Source organism: Macaca thibetana, chromosome 15, assembly GCF_024542745.1.
Source record: "Macaca thibetana thibetana isolate TM-01 chromosome 15, ASM2454274v1, whole genome shotgun sequence".
In the NCBI taxonomy this organism is placed as follows: Eukaryota; Metazoa; Chordata; class Mammalia; order Primates; family Cercopithecidae; genus Macaca; species Macaca thibetana.
This window is the reverse complement of record NC_065592.1, coordinates 8,134,954-8,159,174: the sequence shown is the minus strand read 5'-3', so window position 1 is coordinate 8,159,174 and position 24,221 is coordinate 8,134,954. Positions and strand designations below refer to the sequence as shown.

General features: G+C 54.5%; 2 protein-coding genes across 2 annotated transcripts in view; one reads left to right on the top strand and one right to left on the bottom strand.

The window, feature by feature from the left end:
* HMCN2 (hemicentin 2) overlaps positions 1 to 24,221 on the top strand; it is a 174,071-nt gene that overhangs the window by 38,342 nt on the left and 111,508 nt on the right. Inside the window, exons 9-21 of the mRNA XM_050760505.1 lie at positions 272 to 416; positions 927 to 1,048; positions 2,188 to 2,460; positions 3,607 to 3,748; positions 4,548 to 4,675; positions 5,185 to 5,298; positions 7,634 to 7,783; positions 15,908 to 16,108; positions 16,768 to 16,863; positions 17,181 to 17,308; positions 18,517 to 18,661; positions 22,627 to 22,739; positions 22,843 to 23,002. Of these exons, the coding sequence (XP_050616462.1) occupies positions 272 to 416; positions 927 to 1,048; positions 2,188 to 2,460; positions 3,607 to 3,748; positions 4,548 to 4,675; positions 5,185 to 5,298; positions 7,634 to 7,783; positions 15,908 to 16,108; positions 16,768 to 16,863; positions 17,181 to 17,308; positions 18,517 to 18,661; positions 22,627 to 22,739; positions 22,843 to 23,002 (1,917 nt within the window). The remainder of the gene's footprint in view (positions 1 to 271; positions 417 to 926; positions 1,049 to 2,187; positions 2,461 to 3,606; positions 3,749 to 4,547; positions 4,676 to 5,184; positions 5,299 to 7,633; positions 7,784 to 15,907; positions 16,109 to 16,767; positions 16,864 to 17,180; positions 17,309 to 18,516; positions 18,662 to 22,626; positions 22,740 to 22,842; positions 23,003 to 24,221) is intronic.
* The window catches only part of C15H9orf78 (chromosome 15 C9orf78 homolog), a 583,691-nt gene that overhangs the window by 490,246 nt on the left and 69,224 nt on the right, over positions 1 to 24,221 (bottom strand). The gene's annotated exons all lie outside the window — the stretch shown is intronic.

The window sequence follows — 24,221 nt, the reverse complement described above, 5'->3', positions numbered from 1 at the left end:
AGGGAAACTGGTGATGCCACATGTATTGTGCCACGAGTTCTCCATGCACCACTTCTCACCAGCTCCTCAGGACAACACAGGGAGGACGGTACCATGATCACCCCATTTTGCAGAGGTGAAAACTGAGCTTAGAGAGGTGACCACCAAGTGGTGGAGCCAGGGGTTGAATCCTGGCCTCCTGGCTGCTGGTACATCCCTACGGGTCTCTGTGTCACCGGGTGTGGTGAGGGGGTGGTGGGCAGACATTCTGAGTCCTGGTCCCTGCCTACAGGTGCTCCCCTCGTCAGCATGGCCCCCAGGATCCATGGCTACCTGCACCAGCCCCTGCTGGTCTCCTGCTCGGTGCACAGCGCCCTTCCCTTCCGGCTGCAGCTGCGGCGAGGTGAAGCCAGGCTGGGCGAAGAGAGGCACTTTCAGTGAGTGGCCCCCAGCAGCTGATTGTCCCCAGCCACAGGGCTCCTGGCTGATGAGGCCCAGGAGGGATCTCAGGGGAGTGGGTGGCAGGAGAGAGACCTTGGTCTCTATCACTGTCCTCCTGGGCAGCCTAGCCTGGGACTTCCAGTGCAGCCAGGGATGGAGAAGTTTGTCCCTGAGACTCCCACCACTGCTGGGCCATCAGCTGGTGAGGAAGCCGGGTCCTTCCTCAGCTCCCGGAAAACTCAGCCCATGCAGGGCCCAGCCGTGGGCATCAGAGCAGGAAGGATGGGAGCCCAGGACTTGGAGAGAGTAAGGACCTGACTCCAAGTCACACAGCATGTCATGGACTGTCCATGTACTTGGCTGTGTATGCCTTCTTACTGTGTCTCACAGAGGAATTGGGGTCTGCCCTTGGGGCAGGATTCAGGGGACTGAAGTCCTGAGGGGCAGATGAGGCCAGGGAGGCCCTGACTGGTGATTGTGCGTCTCCTACTGTTCCCTGTTCACAGGCAGTCAGGAAACAGCAGCTGGGAGATCCTGCGGGCCTCCAAGGCTGAGGAGGGCATGTACGAGTGCACAGCCATCAGCAGGGCTGGGATCGGGCGAGCAAAGGCCCAGATTGTCGTCACAGGTCTGTCCCTTGGGGCCCCTCCATGTACCCCTTCCTTACCCTCTTCCTGAGTTCTTCCGCCTAGGATTTCCTCCCGGTGAGTCTCCAGCCAGCTGCCGGGACTGTTCGTCATCCCGCATCTGGCTACCCAGGCTGCCACCTGCCTGCTGCCCCTCCTTTGTGGCTGTCTCACGCAGGAACGGCCTGTGGGTCTCAGCTGGAGGAAGGCTGAGGACGCGGCTTGGGTCTTCCTGCCCTGCCCAGCTTTGATCCCAGCTCTGACTTCTTGAGGGTCGGCTTTCAGGGGCCGCCATCCATCTTGCAGTCGGGACAACCTTTGTGCCTCCAAGTCCTGGCCGGGATGGTGCCATCGAACTGGGGAGGTTGGAAACACCACAGACTGTCTCCAAATGAAATTGGTTTTATTTTAAAAATTACGAATGCAAGCTGCTTTGTAGAGGAAAAAAAAGGAACCCGTAAGTGTGGAGAGATCAGCCACTCTACATAGACAGCCAGAAACTACACATGTTCCTTGTAGGGAGGCTGGAAAAATATAAACAACCAAAGAGAAGATCAAAATAACTTGTAATCCCTCCATTCTGCCATTTGATTTACTTCCTTTTCGGTTTTTTTCTATGTTCAGCAGTCTCTGATCTTGCCACTTCTTGTGGCTTTTTGCTATCCAGATAGCAGTTTGCTTAGTGCTTTCCTCCTTGGGGGCATATTTGGCTGCTATAAATAGCCTTGCTGTTGGTACAGAGAATCATTTTGAACACATTGCTCTCTTCCCCTGGCTGGAGATTTCCAAGGCTTTATTCCTCAGTGTGGCGTCTTCGACTCGGAGGCACGAAGATGGGCGCCCGGCTTGCTGCACATTGCACTGGCTGTTATTTGGAGAGCAGGCGTGTATCGTGCAGCCCCTGGCGGGTGTATAATGGTGGTGGGAGAAATGACCTCCCACTGGGGTGATGCCTGATGGTGAGCAGGTGCTGGTCACCCATGCTGCTGGCTGACATATCCTGAACGATCTGGTTCCGGCGGACCTGCACCTCAGGGTGGGGTTAGAGCAGGGTCCCAGGTCTAGGCAGCATCTGGGCTTACACGATGACCCCCTGCCTTGCCTCAGCTCCTCGGTTCCTCCTGTGCTTATGTCCCTGCAGATCCCCCGCCGCAGCTGGTCCCTGCTTCCAACGTGACCGTGTCCCCAGGAGAGACTGCCGTCCTATCCTGCCAGGTCCTGGGCGAGGCCCCCTACAACCTGACGTGGGTCCGGGACTGGCGAGTCCTGCCGGCCTCGACGGGCCGAGTCGCCCAGCTGGCTGACCTGTCCCTGGAGGTCAGGGGCATCATCCCCACAGATGGCGGGAGGTACCAGTGCATGGCCAGCAACGCCAATGGGGTCACAAGGGCATCCGTCTGGCTCCTGGTGCGAGGTGAGGCTCATTCTGCTGCTGCTGTTCCCTGGTTCAACACTCGACCTAGTGTTTACCCCAGAAGCCGTGACTCCCTCCCTCTGCTCAGACATTGTCTCTGGTAGGCAACAGCAGCCCTTTCAATGTTTTTCGAACTTTCAGGGAGAGAGAATTCTGTAGCCTCCTAGTCAAAGTCTAATGACTCTCACTGCTGGAAAATTCCTCCTAATATCTAACTTAAATTTCTACTGCTGTAGGCCAAGCCAATTTCACTGTGTCTTGTCCTTTTTTCTGTGCCATCGAGCCCCTCCATTGTTCCCCACTCCCCACTGCACCCTGCCCAATATGTAGGGCAGGGACTGAATACTGGAACCTTGTGGAAGCTCAGAAGTCAGATGTATCTGGCAGAGATCGGGCAGCACTGACTAGATGGGGGTGGAGGAGGCAGTGCCAAGAGCACCCATATGGGAGTTTTAAGATCCGGGTATGGCCTCAAGTCTACCGAAAATCTAGACAGAGCCTCCTCCCCAAGTGTAAAAACAAGGATGTTGAACAAGTGTTCTCTCTTGTGCCAGTGGCTTTTGAGTGGCTGCTGGAGTGTGTTGGGCAGGATTCTGAGGCTGTGTCTAGGCTCTGCAGGAAGGAGGGATCCACCGGCGGTGTCTGCCGCCAGTGTGGGAGGGCTGTGGTTGCTGTTTCTAGATGTGCGGGCCTGTGAGCTCTGTTTGAGTCTGACCAGCCTGTTGTTCGTAGTTTCCAAAAGGCCAGGTTAGAACCTAAGCTTGGGGCCAATAGTAGGGCAGGCCTTGGGGTCAACCTCAAGGTCACTGGAGACAGGAGCCATTCCCAGCCCGGGCAGCGGCCTGACATCTCCCTAAGGCTCCCCAGAGTGCTCAACCTGGAGTGGATGTTCCAGGAGCACAGGGCTCCAGGCTGGGATGGTTGGAAAATCAGCCTCCATGTGGCCTGGGGATGTGCTTGGCGGCCGCCTGGTCTACCCAGTTCCCAGAGAAGCCACCCCCGGGGGACTGAAGCCCTCTGGGGTCTTTGCTTTCTCTGTCTTGCCCATCTGTGACTGTGGGAGGGGAAGGGCCCGGGGCTGGGTGCCTGGGAAGGCACGGCTGCTCTGATGGGCTCATCCTCACCCATCCACTTTTTGGGTTATAGAGGCCCCACAGGTCAGCATCCACACCAGCTCCCAGCACTTCTCCCAGGGTGTGGAGGTGAAGGTCAGCTGCTCAGCCTCTGGGTACCCCACACCCCACATCTCCTGGAGCCGTGAGGGCCAAACCCTACAAGAGGACAGCAGGTGAGGGGCAGGACTCGCAGGGGACCTCTCTGGGCCTTGGCCTTCCTACCTGTAAATGAGGGAGTAGCATTTGCCTTCCTTGCTCCTGGGATCATTTGAGACTCGGGAGTGAGATCACTTTGGAAACATGATGTCACCGTGTGGGCTCAGTGCTCCGGGGCTCAGGCTGTGCGGACCTGCGCCCGAATCCTGCCCCCATCGTTCAGGCTGTGCGGGCCAGCGCCGGAGTCCCACCCCCACCATTCTGGATGCGCAGACCTGCGCCCAAATCCCGCCCCCGAGTCCCGCCTCCACCATTCAGGCTGTGCGGACCTGTGCCGGAGTCCCGCCTCCACCATTCAGGCTCTGCAGAACTGTGTCCAAATCCCGCCCCCACCATTCAGGCTGTGCGGACCTGCGCTGGAGTCCCGCCCTCGAATCCCGCCCCCACCATTCAGGGTGTGCGGACCTGCACCGGAGTCCCGCCCCCACCATTCAGGCTCTGCAGAACTGTATCCGAATCCCGCCCCCACCATTCAGGCTCTGCAGAACTGTATCCGAATCCCGCCCCCACCATTCATGCTGTGCGGACCTGCGCCGCCCGAATCTTACTCCCACCATTCAGGCTGTGTGACCTTGGGCAAGTCGTCTTACCTCTCTGAGCCTCGTGAATAAAATGTACATAAAGTGCTTAGCACAGGCCTAGAGCAAGCCATCAGTACAGAATGGTCGTCTCGAGTGGCATTGTTAATTTGTTGTTAATGATGACTGTGAAGCAACCCCTTGTGTGACCCGATGTGTTTCTATGGCCTGATTCTAGAATCCACGTGGATGCACAGGGAACCTTGATTATTCAGGGGGTAGCCCCAGAAGATGCTGGGAATTACAGCTGCCAGGCGACTAATGAGGTTGGCACTGACCAGGAGACGGTCACCCTCTACTACACAGGTACCCGGGCCATGAGCATCACATCGCAGGAGAGGGGCCTCCTTCCCTCCCTCCCTCCCTGCCGTCCATCAGTATTTATGGAGCATTTATCTGTCACGTACCGTACTGGGGGCATAGCAGTGAACCATGGTCCCTGTCTGGGTGGAGCTTGTATTCTAAGGAGGAGGCACACACAGGCCAATGGGATGCTTCCTGATGCTGAAGGTGCTGTCAAGAACAGAGAGCCTACTGGAGGGACGTGTGCTGGGGGCAAGAGAGAAGCAGCTGCCACGCCCAGGACTCGGTCATGACCTCTCTGAGGCAGTGACCCTTGCCTTAGGGTCACTGTGGGAACAGGGTCGCAGGTGGAGGGACCAGGAGGGGGCATTGAACCTGGGGTGCTCCAGGGGCGGCAAGGAGGCTGGTATGGCAAGAGTTGGGATGAGGGAGAGGGCCCCCTGAAGCTGTGGAGGACTTTCTTTATGACTTTTGAGGTTTGGTTCCAAATTCTGCATCTCTTCCCCATGCAGACCCACCGTCGGTCTCTGCTGTAAATGCCGTGGTGCTGGTGGCCGTTGGGGAGGAGGCTGTGCTGGTGTGTAAGGCGTCCGGGGTCCCCCCACCCCGAGTCATCTGGTATCGAGGTGTGTTGATGGGGAAGGGCCCTGAAGGAACAGCTTTCCAGAAAGTGGGGGGTTGGGGGGAGGTGGGGGGTGTTCTGAATGAGGAATCTGGGGAGAACTGGCAGGTTCCAGTCCCCCCGCCCCAACCCACAGCCAGTGTCAGAGCTGGTGGGTTTCAGCTCCCCGACCCTCACCCCCAGCCTGTGTTGACACAGCTGTTGTAGGTATTCAGAGCAGCACTGAGCCAGACCCAGATTTGAATCTGGGTGACCTTGGACAAGTGACTTGGCATCTCTGAGCCTCAGTTTCCTCATCTGGAAAATCAAAGATTGTGTGAGGATTAAATGAGTTCATATGTGCAAAGGTTTTTTTAATTTAATCTTTTGTTTTATTTATTGATTGATTTTTTTGAGACAGAGTCTCACACTGGCTGGTGTGCAGTGGTGCAATCTCGGCTCACTGCAGCCTCCATCTCCTGGGTTCAAGGGATTCTCGTGCCTCAGCCTCTGAAGTAGCTGGAGTTACAGGGGTGTGCCACCAGGCCTGGCTAATTTTTGTATTTTTAGTAGAGATGGGGTTTTACCATATTTGACAGGCTAGTCTGGAACTCCTGACCTCAGGTGATCCACTCGCCTCGGTTTCCCAAAGTGCTGAAATGACAGGCGTGAGCCACTGCGCCCGGCCATATGTGCAAAGGTTTTAGAACAAGCCTGGCACATGTGTTGTGCTTGGCATTCTTAGTGATAGTGCCGACGATGATGTGATTATCTGGAAATGACAGTAATAATGACAGGGTTGTCCTGAGGCCCTGAGGTCGTGGGCAGAGCATTTTCACGGTGCCCGCTGCCAGGCTGGAGTTTGACGGACAGGTGCTGGGGTTGCACTAGGTCTTTCTGGGAGCAGTACTCTGGGCTCCCTCTGAAAGGTCCACCGGGGTCAGCAATCCTGTCCCCTCCCACCTGGTCGTGCTCCCAAGCAGCAGCTGCTTGGGACCTCATCAGAGCCTCACCCTGACTCTGAGAAAGGCAGGGCAGGTGATATTAGCTCAGAACTGAGCTTTTTTTTTAGGGTCACAAGCAAGTGGGCGGCACAGGCTTCTAGATTCCTTCTTCACTGCATATTCTGGCCAAGAGCCCTATCAACCCAGCCCTAGAGCCCCTCTTTAAAAGGTGACCTTACCATGAACTATTCTTCCATCTTCAGAAGGAAGGAGATTCTGACACGTGCTACGTGGATGTCCTGCTAGGTGGACTCTATTCTAGGTGAAGTCAGTCAGACCCAAAAAGACAAATACTCTCTGATTCCACTTACGTGAGTTACCTAGAGACGTCAAATTCATAGAGACGAAAAGATGGAGTGGTGTTTGCCAGGGACTGGGGAGAGGAGAACACGGGGAGTTAGTGTCGAATAGGTATGGAGTTTCTATTTAGAGAGATGCAAACAGTTCTGTGGAGGCCAGTGATGGCCACGCAATGGTGTGAATGTACTGGAAGCTGCTGAGCTAAAAATGCACACCTAAAAATGGTTCAGATCATCAATTTTATGTTATGCATATTTTTCTACGATAAATAAAATAAAAATTAAATTAAATTTAAAAGGACGGTTAGAATCAGGGGTATCCATTAGGCCTCAGGGGTGATGGAAGTCAGGCAAGAAAAATGAGGGAGGGGCCAGACGCGGTGGCTCATGCCTGTAATCCCAGCACTTTGGGAGCACGAGATGGGCGGATCACCTGAGGTCAGGAATTTGAGAACAGCCTGGCCAACATGGTGAAACCCTGTCTCTACCAAAAATATAAAAAATTAGGTGAGTGTGGTGGTGTGTGCCAATAATCCCAGCTACTCGGGAGACTGAAGTAGGATAATTGCTTGAATCCAGGAGGTGGAAGTTGCAGTGAGCCGAGATCATGCCACAGCACTCCAGTCTAGGCAACAGAGGAAGACTGTCTCAAAAAAAAAAAAAAAAAAAAAAGAAAAGAAAAGAAAGAAAAAGAAAAATGAGGGAGGGCTCAGGGTTCCCCAGGCCCCTCCCAGAACTGACCCAGATCTCAGCCTGGACCTGGGGTGGAGGAGTGGACACCAGCGGGGAGGTCCAGACATGGAGTTCTTGGGTGATGAGCCTGTCATGCAGGGCCTGGCTTAGCTCCAACCCTGTTCAACAGAGAGAAGGCCCAAGCCCCCTGCATGACTGGACCCAGGGGTCCAGACCTTGGGGCTTAAACCTGCCTCCACCCACTGTCCCCCAGGCCCCAACCTTGTGGAGCTGCAGGAGCCCAGAGTCAGGCTGGAGCAACCTCCCACCCTGGTCTCCATGGTAACAGGGACACCGGCCTGATGCTTTATCCCCTTTGGTCCAGGGGGTCGTGAAATGATCCTGGCCCCTGAGGGCTCCAGCTCTGGGAAGCTGCGGATCCCAGTGGCTCAGGAGAGAGATGCTGGCATCTACACCTGCCGGGCTGTCAATGAGTTAGGTGACGCCTCTGCAGAAATCCAGCTGGCGGTTGGACGTGAGTGTACGCTTTGTCTCCCCCTCCCCTGCCCATTCCCCTTTCCCAGCCTTCTGCCTGCTTCTGAGTAGGGAGGGGAAGCTCTCCCACACCAGTGGCCAGTGTGGATGGCATCATGTGGATCTTGAGCATGTGGGGACAGGGGAAGTCCAGGGGAGGTGGTGCATGCATCAGCTCTTGCTGGGTAACACATAGCCCCCAAATTGTGTGGCTTAAACAGTAAGTATGTATTTCATAGTCTGAGGATCAAGAATCTGAAAGTGGCTTGCTGGGTGATTCTGGCTCAAGGTCCATCCTGAGATTGAAATCAATTTCTTGGCTAGGGCCGCAGTCATCTCAAGGTTTGCCTGGGCCTAGGGGATCCATTCCAGGCTCACTGATGGGGCTGTTGGCAGGAGGCTCCCAGAGAAAGAGAGAGAGAGAGAATCTCAGAGGGAAGCCACCGTCTTGGAAGTAACAAGCCATTGCTTCTGCCCTATTCTATTGGTCCCACAGAGCAACCCTGGTGCAGTGTGTGTGGGAGGGGCTACCCACGGGTGTGAAGACCAGGAGGCAGGGATCACTGGGACCAGCTTGGAGGCCCACCGCAGACAGTTTGGTTCAGCTCGGGATGAGACCTGAATTTGAGTCTCGTCTCTGTCCCCACCTATGTGCCTTGGTCATGTCATGGAGCCTCAGTTTCCCTCAGTTTCCCATCTGTAAAGTGAGGCTGACTGCACTACTCCCTTCTGTGGGTTGCTGTGAGGATTCAGTGAGGATCTGTTAGCACAGGGTTGGGCCCATAGTGATTGCTTAGTAAATCGGGGGAGAGGGGTGATCATCCACTTGTTTTCAGATGTGGAGTCCAAATTCCTTGGTGACCAGTGCATGGTCTCAGCTGTGACTTCCGGGATGTCTCCATTCCAGGTCGGAGTTCCTGGCACTGGGACTTGCTCAGAAGCTGTGGGTACAGCTCCTTGGCACACAGAGCGGGGACAGATCAGGCTCTAAGTGTTTGCTGAAGCCATGGCGAGAGAGGCGGGTGCTGGAGTTCTAGGGAAGCGCAGAGAATCGAGAATGTGCTGGTCTGGGCTGAATGGGCCAGGCTGGGCCAGGGCTGGGTGGGGCAGCTGAGGAGCTCCCAAGACGGGCCAGGCTGTGGCTGGAATAAGCATGGGTAGGAGGGTCTGACCTGGGGGGGTTGTTCTGTCTCAGGGTTGAGATCCTCTCAGGCTTGGGGTGCTCTTAGCCTTCGTTCGCTTGTTCTGTCTTTCATTCCTCCAGCACAGGGTCACCAGGTGCTTGTGTGCCAGGCCCTGTGCTGGGGACACAGGGTGGGTGAGACACAGCACCAGCCTTTGTGTTGCTCATGAGCTCAGGCAGAGAGAACAGAGGACAGGCAATGAGCACGCACAGGGCTCCGAGTGGCTGGAAGTTGCATCCTCAGGGGCTGTGGGTGCCCAGAGAAGGCTAATCCCAGGAAGACTTCTTGGAGGAGGCGATGTCTAAACTGAAACCAGAAGTACCCAGAAAGATGACGAGCTGGGAACAGTGTTCCAGGCAAAGGGAACAGCATGTGCAGCCCTCCCCACGGCAAGAGAAGTGAGGCAGAGAGAGGGTGGGGAGGGGCGGCAGGACGGCTGCCACCTGATACCAGTCACTCCCCACCTGGGGAGCTGCAGAGGAGTTTGGGCTGTGCCCTGAGGGGGTTGGTGAGAGGTTTCCAGGAGGAGGGCAGTGTACTCAGACTTTTCCACTGTGGCTGGGTTCTCAGGTAGGCTAGGCTGGGCCATGGGCTCAGGAGCCTGATAAGGACAGCCACAGAAACACGAGCTGGCACTTCTGGGGTGTTTGCCAGGTGTTGGCACTAGCCCAGAGCACATTTTGTTGCTGGCTCGTGTAACCCTCACAACAACCCTTGGAGACAGAGCTATCATCATCCCCTTTACAGATGGGGAAAACAAGGCACAGAGAGGTTGCATGCCTTCACCAAGATCACACAGCTGGTGAGTGGCAGAGGTGGGATCTGAACCAAGGGTCTTGCGCTTTCAGCCCCTGGCCTTGAGTCTGATGCTCACCAGCAGAGTGGGCCTGGGTGCTGCTTCCCCTCTCCAAGGCTCGGGCTCCTCATTGCCAAAATGAGATGTGTGAGCAAGAGAGAAGGAAGGCCTGTGGCACGTGAGCTGTGATCCAGCTGCTGACACTGGTATTAGAGGTTCTGGGTGAGCAGATAGGGTGCTCCAGGGAGGGCGCACCTAGTGTTGTGATGGGCTTTGTCATCTTTTGCTCAGCATCTGACTTATTTGAAGCAGAGCCATATTTCTTTTTCTTTTTCTTTCTTTCTTTCTTTTTTTTTTTTTTTTTTTTTTTTTTTTGAGACGGAGTCTCGCTCTGTCGCCTGGGCTGGAGTGCGGTGCAGTGGCGCAATCTCGGCTCACTGCAACCTCTACCTCCTAGGTTCAAGCGATTCTCCCACCTTAGCCTCCTGAGTAACTGGGATTAGAGGCATGCACCACCATGCCCAGATAATTTTTGTATTTTTAGTAGAGACGGGGTTTCACCGTGTTGTTCGGACTGGTCTCAAACTCCTGACCTCAGGTGATCTACCCACCTCGGCCTCCCAAAGTGCTGGGATTATAGAGATGAGCCACTGTGCCTGGCCCAGAGTCGTATTTCTTTGGGATCCAGGCTGAGCGCCTGCCTAGACCTGTTCCTTCGCCTGTCGGCTGTTGACCTTGGAGCCATGTCCCTGTGGCAGAGTTTCTGGGCTAACTAGGTCAGGGAAAGGATGGACAATGGCCCAGCACCTGTGGGTCTGGGGTGAGCTGGTCTGGCAGCAGTGGTGGGAAATGAAATTTCCTGCCTATCTGGGTGGCAGCTGTGGTCCACCCTTCCTGGCCAAGCTGGCAGAGGTCAGGAACGGGTGTGTACTGTGCCCGCTTCCTGCTGTTGAGCTGAGAGCTGGCTTCCTGGTAGTGTCTGGGGCATAGGAAGGGAGGCACTCTACTCCTCTGTGCCAGGAGGACCAGCCTGCGAGGCACTGGTGGATTATCTTCCGAGCCTGGCATCTGCCAATCAGGAGTCCTAGGCTCCATGCCCAGGTCCGCTGGTATTTGCCTGCATTATTTACCTCTTGGAGCCTCACTTTCCTCGTCTGTGAAACGGGGAGGGTGGTAGCAGAGCTGTGCTCACAGGGCCATTGAGAGGCTTCCTGAGAATGTGCTTCGCTCAGGGCTTGTATGGAATAAATAATCAATGCATGTGAGCACCCTCCCCCCAAAACCTGTGTCCAGGCTGGGTGAGCTGACCAGCACTTGGTGAGGCGGGACGACTCGTCACATGGCTGGTTGCCTGACTGTGTGTGGCACCCCCTCCTGAGTTCAGTGCCCTGAGCTGTGGTCTGTGCTTTACTTGATTCCTCTCTAAATGAATGTGTGTGTCCTCTTTTTTCTTTTTGAGATGGCGTCTTATTCTGTCACCCAGACCGTAGTGCAGTGGTGCGATCTTGGCTCACTGTAACCTCCGCCTCCCGGGTGCAAGTGATCCTCTTGCCTCAGCCTCCCGAGTAGCTGGGATTACAGGCACGCACCACCAGGCCTGGCTAATTTTTGTGTTTTTTTGTAGAGATGGGGTTTCTCCATGTTGGCCAGGCTGGTCTCGAACTCCTGACCTCAGATGATCCGCCCACCTCGGGCTCCCAAAGTGCTGGGATTACAGGCGTGAGCCAGTGCGCCCGGACTAAATGGATATGCCTCCTCTTTCTGTCCTCTCATTTCAGTTCCTGCTTCTTAGTCCCATCCTGGGAGCTCCTGGTTGCTGGGGGCTGAGCTGGGGAACAAGGAGATGTGCTGTTTTAGACACTAAAGACTCTCTGGCCAGCCTTGGGGGAGGGGAGTTGGGGAGAAATGGGCCGGGCTCTGTGATGAGGGGGCCATGGCGAGGTGACTTCTCCATCAGGCACAGCAGGTACTGGCAGAAGGCCCTGCACTTGTAGGGGTCCAGGATGCTTTTCTAATTTTGATTTCTTTTAAAATCCGAGGAAAAAAATGACCAATAGTGAACAGATAAGACAAATCCAGCCTGCATCATTCATGTCTTTGTGCCAGTGCAGTTATGAAATATAATTTTCCGTGTTTCTTTAGGGAGGAGGAGGAGTAAAGGTATCTCGTGGCCGTGACCAGCAGAGCTGCCACCCTAGGTCCAGTCACAGGATTCCCTCTGTGGGAAAAGCGTTCCCCGAGGCCTCAGGAAAGGGGGCTGTGGAGGCCCCTCCCCAGGGTCCACTTTGCCCATCTGCACAGTCTTCAGGCCTGAGACTCCTCCCTCCTCCTGGCAAACTGAGTCACAGGGGACTCTTCTGGGGCTGCCTGCGCTCCCCCAGGCCTGCCCCTGTGCTCTGAGCCACAGCCCTGGGTGGGGGGCAGAGGCTAGGGGTGCGGGCTCTCAAGGCAGTGATAAGGAGTACTACAGCTCTAAGGTACTGGGACCAAAGTGAAAATAGAGTTACCGCCTTCCAGATGGGTAAACTGAGGCCCAGATGAAGCTAGGGCTCATTCCCGCATGCCCAGTGAGGCAGAGGCGGAGTGCGGGCCTTCAGGCCAGTGTCCCTTTCGCTGGGGGAGCAGCAGGGGCAGGGGAGTCACCACCTCTGTCATCTGACTTCACCAGGGCCTTTCCCCTGGAAAATCCCCGGGAGGGGACTGTGGCCTGACCAGCTTGGTCTGTGCTCTCACCCTCAGCAGCTCTGAGAGCGCCTCCTGCAGTTGCTCAGCAGCTTCACCTGCAAGTAGGAAGTTAGTTACCCCTTCCCTTTGAACCTGTCCTAGACGAGCTCCTTCCTTCCTCCCTCTCTCCCTCCCTCCCTCCCTCCTTCCCTCCCTCCCTCCCTCCTTCTCTCTCCCTCCCTCCCTCCCTCCTTCTCTCCCTCCCTCCCTCCTTCTCTTCCTCCCTCCCTTCCTTCCTTCTGCCCTCGATAAGCTCCTTCCTTCCTTCCTTCCTTCCTTCCTTCCTTCCTTCCTTCCTTCCTTCCTTCCTTCCTTCCATCTATCCATCACCTGTCTCTGGGTGCTTATAGCTCCTACCCCAGAAAACTGACCATGGCCAAGGCAGAAAGGGTCATTCCTGGCGAGCCACGGTGGCCATGGAGCCAGCTCGCTGTTCTCCCTGGGTCACGCAGAGGGTCACCTGGGAGTCTGTGTGAGGAGGGGACTGGGAGCCAGAAAGCAGAGATGAGGCCCTGGGCAGAGCACTGGACTGGGAGTCCAGCCTCTCCCCTGACCTCAGCAGGACTCAGGGCCTCAGCCTCCCCCATGTACAATGAAGGGCAGACCAGAGGACCTTCAACTCTGGCATATGAGGGTCCTGGGCTCCTGCCTTATTTGGGAGGCTCCAGGTTAGCAGGGGGAGGGATGGCTACCCAGACCCATGGAGTCACAGTTGTCTGCGTGGGTCCAGGACACAGCAGTGAGCCCGGGATTTGGCTGCTTTGGAATCCACTCTTGCAAGAAGATGGAGGGGGTGAGCGCAGCTCTGGCTGGGGCAGCCACCAGGTGCTGGAGGGGATGCAGGGGTGGGGCGGTTGAGAGTCTGAGCTTTAGCATTGGACAGACCAGGGCTCTGATATTAGCCCTGCGACTGGCTTCAAGCTGTGACCTTGGGCAGGTTCCTTCATCTCTCCAACCTTTAGTTTCCTCATCTGTGAGGTGGGGATTGTGATGGTATCCATTATGAGTTCATCGAGCCATGACTGAAATCGTGGTTACAGTAAGTGCTGGTCTTCATGCCTGTTACTTAGGGATGCCAGATTGTACCCTTTACACTTGAGCCTCGAGGCTGCAGTGAGCTATGATTGTACCACTGTGTTCCAGTCTAGATGATGGAGCGAGACCCCACCATCTCTCTCTCTCTCTTTGTCTTTTTTTTGGAGACAGAGTCTTGCTCCGTCTCTCAGGCTGGAGTGCAGTGGCGCTATCTCGGCTCCCTCCAACCTCCGCCTGCTGGGTTCAAGCGATTCTCCTGCTTCAACCTCCTGGGTAGCTGGGATTACAGGTGCCCAACACCGTGCCTGGCTAATTTATGTATTTTTTTTTTTTAGTAGAGACGGGGTTTCCTCCTGTTGAAGCCGGGAGGCAGAGGTCGCAGGGAGCCGAGATTGCGCTACTGCACTCCAGCCCGGGCGACAGAACGAGACTCTGTCTCAAAACAAACAAAAACAAACAAACTAGAGTCAGGAGACAAAGCAGGGCTGTTCGGGGCTGAGGAGGGCAGGGAATTGAAAGTGGTCTGGGAGGAGAGGGATCAGAGGGATGCTTGGAGCAGGAGCTGGGGCTGGGTTCTGCGGTTGGGCTGGGTGCAGCTGGGGAAGGTAGGCTGTTGCGGTGGTCTGCTCGGGGTAGGTGAGGTGTGGCAAAGCTGTGCCCCTGGCGGCCAGGGCTCTGCCGGAACAGTGGCCTTGTCTAGGGCGGGTCCAAGCAAAGGCTTTCTGGGATTCTGGGATTCTGAGCTTCGGCGGCTGCCAGACCCCAATGAGAAAGGGTGGTGTCTGAGGTTGGGTCCAAGACTGTCTTCCTCCTCACAGTAATTTTCCAAGTTGTGTTTATATCTCCTTGGAACTTCTCTAATCCCTGAGGCCAGGAGGGAAATTTGCTGTCATGATTTGGATGGATGAAGGGTATTTCTGGAGACAGATGGAAAGAACAAGGAGGTAGAGGCTTTTCCGGGGTGCCAGACTCAAAGGGTTAAAAAAAAAAAAAAAAGGCCAGGGACCTCCCTGCTACAGGGGCCTGGGACAAGGACCTGAGGACAGTGCCCAGAGGCTGCCGAGGGAAGGACCTGGACCCACTTGGCTTGGACCTGCTCCTGGCCTGCTGAAGGAGAGACAGATCTTGAGTTTCTGTTTTGGGAAATAACTTCCTTTTTTTTTTCTTCTCCTGATTATAAAAGTCAAATGATGCTTAGGAAAAAAAAAAAAAAGATGTGGAAGAAACACTGCAAGCTATTAATAGTGGTTACCTTAGGGAAGGGCGTGGGATTTGGGGTGTGTGGAGCAAGAATAAGGAGAATTTCTGCCCTTTGTGTATTATTAGCATGTCTTATACCTCCTGGTTTCCAGGACAGTTCTTGTTTAGCCAGTTGTCCTGGGGTCACTGTTAGTGCAGCCCCTTTTCACTCTCGAGTGGCCAGTTCAGACCCTCATGTATAAGGTCACGTTATTTAAAACAAGCAAGTTTTAATTCTGCATGCTCTTTACAAAATAGTTCAGCCAACAGGGCAAGCTCTAGAGAAGAGGGCGAAGAAGACCTGTAATCCCCCACGACGCTGGCTGTTTGGGGTGGCGGCCACAGAAGGGGCTGTGGAAATGGCAGCTGAGTCCTGCCAGGGCCCCCAGGCCATGCTCCCCTCCACAGAAGTGGGCCTGACTTAGGCCAGGCGGTTAAGCATCAGAGGGGAGCTCAGGACACCTCCCAGAGGAAGCCCCTCTGGCCCAGGAAGAGGCGAGGGGTAGAGGAGGGTAGGCAGGGGTAGAAGTGAAGGCTCACCTTCAGCTCCTGTGTCAGCAGGTCACAGTCAGACTCAGAAACACACCTTGCAGCCCCTTGGAGGGGCTTCCCGGGAGGTGTCACAGTCAGGACTGGGCCTGTTGCTCTCCTTAGCCTCTGGGGTAAAGCCAGACCCCTGAGACCCCACGCACCATCCCACGAGTCACTCCCTCTGCCTCATGCCAAGAGCTCTCCAGGGCTGGAGAACTTCGTCACACTTCGGCTGGGTGGCTCTGGCCAAGTCATTCCGCTACTCTGACCCTGGTCATAATCAAGACCATGAAACCCACTACCCACCTGGCTGATTGACAGCCCACTTTAAGGGGCTGTTGTGTGGATAATCTGTACTAAGTGCTTAGCACAGTTCTTGCCATATGCTGTCACACACGTGTATACTGCTATGGTTACCATAATTACTACTGCACCTACCCCACCACCCACTGTTTACTACACTGAGCTCAGGTTGACCCTGGAGCCCCGGACAGGAGTCGGCCCCTAGGTTCACAGGGGCAATAGTACAGGGGGAGGAGAGGGAGGCAGTTCCTTAGGGACCTGCCACTGAGCAGGTCCAGCCTCCGGGCGTGGTTGACTGGTCACCTCCCTGCAGATGCGCCCCAGCTGACGGAGCTGCCCCGGGATGTCACTGTGGAACTGGGAAGGAGTGCCCTCTTGGCATGCCGGGCCACAGGCCGCCCGCCCCCGATGGTCACCTGGCGCCGTGGAGACGGCCAGCCTCTGGGACTCAGGCTGGGGGCCGGGCGAGGCAGCAAGTCTCGGCAGCCAGATTCGGGAGTGCTGTTCTTTGAAAGTAAGAGATTGGGGCTGGTGGGGGGTGGGCAGGGAGACAGGAGGGCCTCTGACACCCCAAACCCCCAGGCCGGTGGCCGAGAACAGGGCCCTGACCCCCAGCACTGACCATAGAGCAGAGGCTGATGCGCCGTCACACTTCGGCTGGGTGGCTCTGGCCAAGTCATTCCGCTATGCTGACCCTGGTTATAATCACGACCATGAAACCCACTACCCACCTGGCTGATTGACAGCCCACTTTAAGGGGCTGTTGTGTGGATAATCTGTACTAAGTGCTTAGCACAGTTCTTGCCACATACTGTCACACACGTGTACACTGCTATGGTTACCATAATTACTACTGCACCTACCCCACCACCCACTGTTTACTACACGCCAGGCCCGAGAGCAGGCACTGTGTCAACCCCTCCCAATCACACCACAAGATACAGGCCAATTACCCCCATTCCACAGATGAGCAAACTGAGGCTTTCTCACCCTTCCAAGGTCTAGCCGTGTCCCTCACCCCTTCCCTCTCTGCCATCCCAGCCTTCCCTCCTGAACCTCTGTAAGGCCAGGCCATGCCCAGGGGCTGTCTCTGCACCTGGGGAACTGGAGCCCTTGGGGGTTGCAGCTGTGGTGTGCCTTGGCAGTCACACCTGCCTCTCTTGTGCCCCTCAGATGTGGCCCCAGAAGACCAGGCCTTGTATGTCTGTGAAGCTCGAAACGTCTTTGGGAAGGTCCAAGCCGAGGCCCAGCTCATCGTCACTGGTCACGGTTCGCTGGTGGATCTGAGGGCCCTGGGAGGTGGGGGGCAGGTGCTCCCTGGGGGCACAGCAAGGCTGTGGGCGCCTCCAGGGAGCCTCTCCTGGCCCATCCGTTGGAACAAATGAATCCACAGCCAAATTCTCCAAGAGCAGCACCTGTGCCCCTGCATGGTGGGCAATGTCCTGGGGGTCCTGTGACCCTTTAGGATCCCCAATTCTGATGCATCTCCCAGTTTCCTGGGGAGGGAGAGGGGAGCAGGAGCCTCTGTCTACCAGACAACCACCCAGGGCACCTATTGTGGCTGACACCGGCTCCTCTCCCCACAGCCCCGCCACAGATTGCCAGCAGCGCCCCCACTGTCCGGGTCCTGGAGGGGCAACCTGTGTCCCTGCCCTGCATCGTCCTGGCTGGGCGGCCCCTCCCGGAAAGGCACTGGCTCAAGGATGGCCGGCCTGTGAGTGCTGGGCTCCTCTGGGTGCGGTGGGCCGTGGCACCTGGGGAAGGAGGGGGCTGTCACAGCCACACCTCGGTCTCTGCTTGGCTGTTTCCCCTCCTGGGAGTGTCCTCTTCCTTCTGCCCTCTTTTTGGCCCCATTTCAGAACCTTCTCTGATAATGCACTGATGGTGTTTGCTGCCCTCTAAAGTCCTGCCGGCTGTCAGATGGGTCATGGCTGCTGGACCTCTGGGAACTCTGCAGGGGAATCGTGTGCCTCGGGAGTGCTGTGGGCCAGGGAGCAGGGATTTAGTGGAGGCCCAGTCTCAGTGCAGTGGTCTCCCCGCTTCTTATGATTCCAGAGCAGGGATGTGACCTGTGCAGTTTACTTTCTGCTCCAAATACCAGTGCGTGCTGAACGCACAGTGGTTGCCTTATCAATCAGTTCACGTCCATTTGATTTTCTTGGTGTTCTTCTGTTTGCCCTCTTCTTTTTTCTTTCTTTTTTTTTTTTTTTTTTTTTTGAGACGGAGTCTCGCTCTGTTGCCCAGGCTGGAGTGCAGTGGCTGGATCTCAGCTCACTGCAAGCTCCGCCTCCCGGGTTTACATCATTCTCCTGCCTCAGCCTCCCGAGTAGCTGGGACTACAGGTGCCCGCCACCTCGCCCGGCTAGTTTTTTGTATTTTTTAGTAGAGACAGGGTTTCACCGTGTTAGCCAGGATGGTCTCGATCTCCTGACCTCGTGGTCTGCCCGTCTCAGCCTCCCAAAGTGCTGGGATTACAGGCTTGAGCCACTGCACCCTGCCTGCCCTCTTCTATTGACTCTTTCATTACCTCTTCCCTTTCCTCAATTCTTCTGCCTGGTCTCAGACACACTGGGTCCCTGTGCCCTGCAGGCTACAAAGAGGTGCCCTCCCAACTCTGCATTCCCAGGAGAGACTCTCGTGGGCCCAGCTTGGGTCAGGCCCACCCTGGTCCAGTTGGCCGAGGGAGAGGTGGGGTCAGGGTATGCAGGGGTCAGGCCCACCCAGCCCTGCAGGGTCTCTGGAGGGCTTGACTGGGCACTCGGCAGGGACTCACAGAGCTCCTCAGCCTTCTCTGAGCCCCCAGACTCTCAGTCCTGGCTGCTCCCTGCTGGCTTGATGGGCAGCGTAGTTTCTCGAGGGTTCTCTCTCAGCTGCCTCTGAGTGAGACCCGAGGCTAAGCTGGTGCTTCCTCACCCCTACCAGCTCCCATCTGGTAACCGGCACTCCATCCGAGCGGATGGCAGCCTCCACCTTGACCGAGCGTTGCAGGAGCACGCGGGGAGGTACCGGTGTGTGGCCACCAACACGGCCGGCTCTCGGCATCGGGACGTGGAGCTGGTGGTCCAGGGTGAGTCCTGGGGCCCCCGAGGTGGTGGTCATGGGGCAGGGAACATGATGGGGTGGGGGAATGTGCAGAGGCAACTTGATCTTGAATGCATTTGCTTTAAAAAATCGCGCAAATGATACATATTCTCTGTGGGAAAATTAGGGATTTGACAAGTTAAAAAAATACTCTCATAATACCAGTAGCTAAGAATAACAAGATTTTGCATTTGGGCATGTATCTTTTCATACTCTATACACACACACTCTCTATATATATCACACACATCTATATGTAGTATATATATACACTATGTATACATAGAATATATATTATTTATACATGATTCATGCAGATTCTTTGTATGTTCTTATAAATTACATAAAAATTATCTATCATCTATTTATCTACCTATCTATCATTTATCCATCTAATCTATCCACCTGTTTACAAACCTGGTTAAAAACCAAATAGGATCACACGCTGTCATTGTCTTGGCCCCTGAGTATTTCCGTGACAGGATGTTATGGCTGTTCTGTTTTCTGTCAATTAAGATTCAGAGGCATCAGTTTAATAAGGGGATGACCAAGCCCCCTGATTATCTAATTATCTGATTATCTCTACCCCCCCAACACCACCACGTCCCCCACAACCCGGGAATGAACAACCTCATACCTACACATTGTACATGACCTCGTACCTACGTGACCAATTCTTTCCTTAGGATAAACCCATTAATGTGGATTAAGTTTTGTATCACAGAGATGATACGTTTTTGGAATTTTTAGTGTTTTGCCCAGCTGCTCTCCTGCCCACAGCACTGGGTTCTTCTGTTCACCCAACCGGGAACCACTGTGCTTTTTAATGTAAGATGAGACATTTCAAACTAAATGTGGTTATGTTTTGTGATTTACCAAGTATGTTAATTTCGTCTTCTTTCTTGTTGGTTGCATAAAGCCCCCAAGGGACTAGTGGGAAGAACGCTCGTTCCCCATTTTATAGGGGAGTGCAAAGTCAGAAGGGCTGGGTTGAGCACTCAGGTGTAGTTCTAGGTGTCATCCCCTCATAATTCCAGATCCAAATCGCCATCCAAGGTTGAGTGTGTACCACATGCCAGGCATCTGTTAGTTTCTATATATGATTCCACTCAGTTTCACCCCCTAACTTCCCACTGTGCCCTCACAGCGGCTTCTGCAGGGCTGACGCGGACAGGCTCAGTCTCTCTTGGCTTAGTTCATCTCCATTCAGCAAATATTTCTGGGCCTCTGCTGTCTTTGGCCACCTGGGAGTCCAGAAGGCCGTTTTCCTCCCTAAAGGAGCTCCAAGTGCTAGCGTCAGAGCCCCTGGCTTCCGGATTCCTCTCCTGGCTTCTCCATGCCTAGTTGCCCCTCCCTCGCTCCCCTTAGAGACCCCCGTTTTCAAGCCTGCCAATCTGAGTGGTACCCAGGGTGGGCGTGATACCTGTTTTTAAGCTCACTGTGTTCCGCAAACACTGCTCATCTATCCGTTCCAGAAGGGACGACCAGGGAATTGGGGTTAAATTAGCTTTTGTGCTGATCAGGGCATATGGGTACCAAAAGATTAAGTGGCTTATCCAGAACCTCAGAGCAATGAATCAGCGCAGCTGATTCCCAAGCACATGCTACCTTCTGTGTGGGGAAGGCAAAAAAAACTGACGATGGCAGGCAGTGGTGGCTCAGGTATTGTGCCAGTTTTACTCTCCCATTGAAAGCTTTTTTTTATTATTATTTTTATTTATTTATTTATTTCTGAGATGGAGTCACTCTGTTGCCCAGGCTGGAGTGCAGTGGCACGATCTCGGCTCACTGTCACCTCCGCCTCCCGGGTTCAAGCGATTCTCCTGCCTCAGCCTCCCGAGTAGCTGGGATTGCAGGCATGCGCCACCACGCCCAGCTCTTTTTTGTATTTTTAGCAGAGATGAGTTTCACCATGTTGGCCAGGATGGTCTCAAACTCCTGACCTCAGGTGATCTGCCCACCTCGGCCTCCCAAAGTGCTGGGATTATAGGTGTGAGCCACCGTGCCTGGCCTGAAAGCTTTGAAAATTGTCAAATATACATAACATATATCATTTTGACGATGTTTAGGTGTGTGGTGGTGTTAGTACATTCACACTGTTGCAGGACTATCACCGCTATCCATCTCCAGGACTTTCTCACCATCCTGAACGGAACCTCTGTCCTCATTAAACATTAGCTCCCCATTCCCGGCTCCCCTCAGCCCCCTAGGAGTTACCCTTCTACCTCCTATCTCTATGAACTTGCATATCTAGGGACTTCATATAAGTGGAATCTTACAGTATGTGTCCTCCCGTGTCTGTGATTTCAGTTAGCATGTTTTTAAGGTTCATCTATGGTGTAGCATGTGTCAGAATTTTATTCCTTTTAAAAAAATAGCCTGGGCCAGGCGCGGTGGCTCAAGCCTGTAATCCCAGCACTTTGGGAGGCCGAGATGGGCGGATCACGAGGTCAGGAGATCGAGTCGAGACCATCCTGGCTAGCACGGTGAAACCCCGTCTCTACTAAAATACAAAAAAAAAACTAGCCGGGCGAGGTGGCGGGCGCCTGTGGTCCCAGCTACTTGGGAGGCTGAGGCAGGAGAATGGCATGAACCCGGGGGGCGGGGCTTGCAGTGAGCTGAGATCCGGCCACTGCACTCCAGCCTGGGCGACAGAGCCAGACTCCGTCTCAAAAAAAAAAAAAAAAAAAAAAAAAAAAAAAAATAGCCTGGACTTTTAAGAGGAGTTTAAGTTTATAGAAAAATTGAGCAGAAGGTACAGAGATTTCTCACATACCTCTGGCTCCCGCCATGCGCAGCCGTCTTCACTGTCAGCATCCCCCAGAGTGGCCCATTGTTACCACTGAAGACATGTCATAATCGCTCCAAATCCCAGAGTTTACACTGGGGTTCCCTCTTGGTGGTGTTTATTTTTTTTATTATTTATTTATTTATTTTTGAGATGGGTTCCCTCTTGGTGTTTTTTTTTTTTTTATTTTTTATTTATTTATTTTGAGATGGAGTCTCACTATATGGCCCAGGCTGGAGTGCAGTGGTGCAATCCCAGCTCACTGCAACCTCCACCTCGCAGGTTCAACTAATCCTCCTGCCTCAGCCTCCCAAGTAGCTGGGACTACAGGCGCCCACCACCACACCCAACTAATTTTTGGATTTTTAGTAGAGATGGGGTTTCACCCTCTTGGCCAGGGTAGTCTCAAACTCCTGACCTCAGGTGATCCACCCACCTTGGCCTCCCAAAGTGCTGGGATTACAGGCGTGAGCCACCGCACCTGGCCCTTGGTGTCGTTTATTTTGTGGGTTTGGACAAATACATAGTGACACAGAGCCATCACTGCAGTATCACCCGGAGTAGCTTCACTGCCCTGAAAATCCTCTGGGCTCTGCCTCTTCCTCCCTCCCTCCCCCAACCCTGGCAACCACTGATCTAGTTTTGTCTTTTTTTTTTTTTTCTTTTTTTCTTTTTTTTTTTTTTTGGAGACAAGAGTCTCACTCTGTCTCCCAGGCTGAAGTACAGTTGTGCAATCTCGGCTCACTGCAACCTCCGCCTTCCGGTTCAAGCAGTTCTCCTGCCTCAGCCTCCCGAGTAGCTGGGATTACGAGCGCGCACCACCACTCCCAGCTAATTTTTGCATTTTTATTAGAGGCGGAGTTTCACCATGTTGGCCAGGCTGGTCTCGAACTGACCTCAAGTGATCTTCCCGCCTCAGCCTCCCAAAGTGCTGGGATTACAGGCGTGAGCTACCGCGTCCGACTGCTTTGCCTTTTACAGAATGTCATATAGTTGGAATTAATTTCATTCCTTTTTAAGGATGAATACTCTTCCGTTGTGTGCACACACCACATGTTGTGTGTCCATGCATCACTGATGGACATTTGGCAGTTTCTACCTTTTGGCCCCTGTGAATGATGCTGCAATGAACCTTGGCTTTGACATTGGTTTATTTATAACAGTGCCACCTAGAATCCATCCTACTGCCACCCACCACATCACCAATGAAGGGGTTCCGGCCTCTCTCCCCTGTGTTGCTTCAGGAGTTCCCACCCCCACCATCACCTGGACCAAGGTGAGCAGTGCCTGTTACCAAGAGGGTAACCGGAGAGGTAGGCCCAGTGTGTCACGGGACAGAGGTGTGGGTTTTGCTGATGTCACCTGTGTCTCTGCCCTAGGAAACCAATGCCCTGACCTCCAGAGGTCCCCACTACAATGTGAGTAAGGAGGGCACCCTGCTCATCGCCCAGCCGTCCGCCCAGGATACAGGGGCCTATGTCTGCACGGCCACCAACACCGTGGGCTTCTCCAGCCAGGAGATGTGGCTTTCTGTCAACAGTGAGTGATGCCAACCCTGTCCTGGGAGAGGGGGCTCAGTGGATGTGGAGACAGAGAGTCCCACCTCAGCCCTGTGGAGCCTGAGGCAGGGAAGCTGTTGTGTCAGCAAGTCCTGCAAAGACACGTGGCTCTGCACAGGACCCACGTCCCCAGCAGTCCTCTCACCCGCCTCTCTCTGCCCCAGACCCTCCGGTCTCCTTTCCGTTTCTGGAACGGTCCGACCTGCCTCAGGGCCTGTGCACACGCAATTCCTTCTGTTTGGAATGCCGTTCCCCCACCTCTGGGCCCAGCTGACTGCTCCCATCCATCAGATCTCAGCTCTCCCTGATCCTCCAGGCTGGTCAAGTCACCTTGCTGTAAACTGTGGAATATCCCCTTCTTGGCACCCATCACAGCTGTGATTCAATAATTAATCGCATAGCGAGCTTTTTGGTACCAGTATTGCCAAAGGACCCTAAAGGCTCTGAAGACGGGGCGGGACCTGTCTCCTTCGCTGCTATCCCCGGCATTCCCCGCAGGGCTGGCACTCAGTAAATATGTCTGAGAGGAGTGAGCAAATGCATAAGCCAGGTCAACATTTTTATATTGCAAAAAAAATTCCTAATGGGGGAGCATTTCCTCTCTGAACTATAAATGTACAGGGAATACGGGAGGGCTAGATGGGTTCTGATGTCCCCAACTGGCTAAGTTCTTTCATTGTTGCTACTCAGACAGGTAGTGAGTGCCTTCCTTGTATGAGCTCCAAGGTAGAAAGGCAGCGGTGGGGGAGGGAGGAGGAAGGAAGGGTACCACGCAGTCTCTGCCGTTAAGGAGTCTTTGGCTTAAGGTAAGAGAGAGAGGTGACATGCACAGATTGCCATCAATCCCTCACCAGGCTTCGAGAGGTCCAGAGGGAGGGTCTCTGCATTCTTTGGTGACTGATATCATGGGAATAAGTGACTAAGCAAGGGGAGAAGGTAAAGAGAGAGGTGGAGTTAAGAGCCTTTCAGAATGTCCCTGGGGAAGCGACGGCAGGATGAAGAGAAGCCAGAGGAGGCACAGACCCTGGGGCAGGAGGGACCGGGTCAGGGTCCTCAGAGCAAGGTGCTGGTGGGGAGATGGATGGGGGAGGACTGAGCGAAAACCCTGGGACCTGAGTCCCACCCTCAACCTGCACTGTCCCCCTCCTGACAGCCACACCCGCCTTCTGGACCTCCTGAAGGTCGAGGGCGCAGTACCG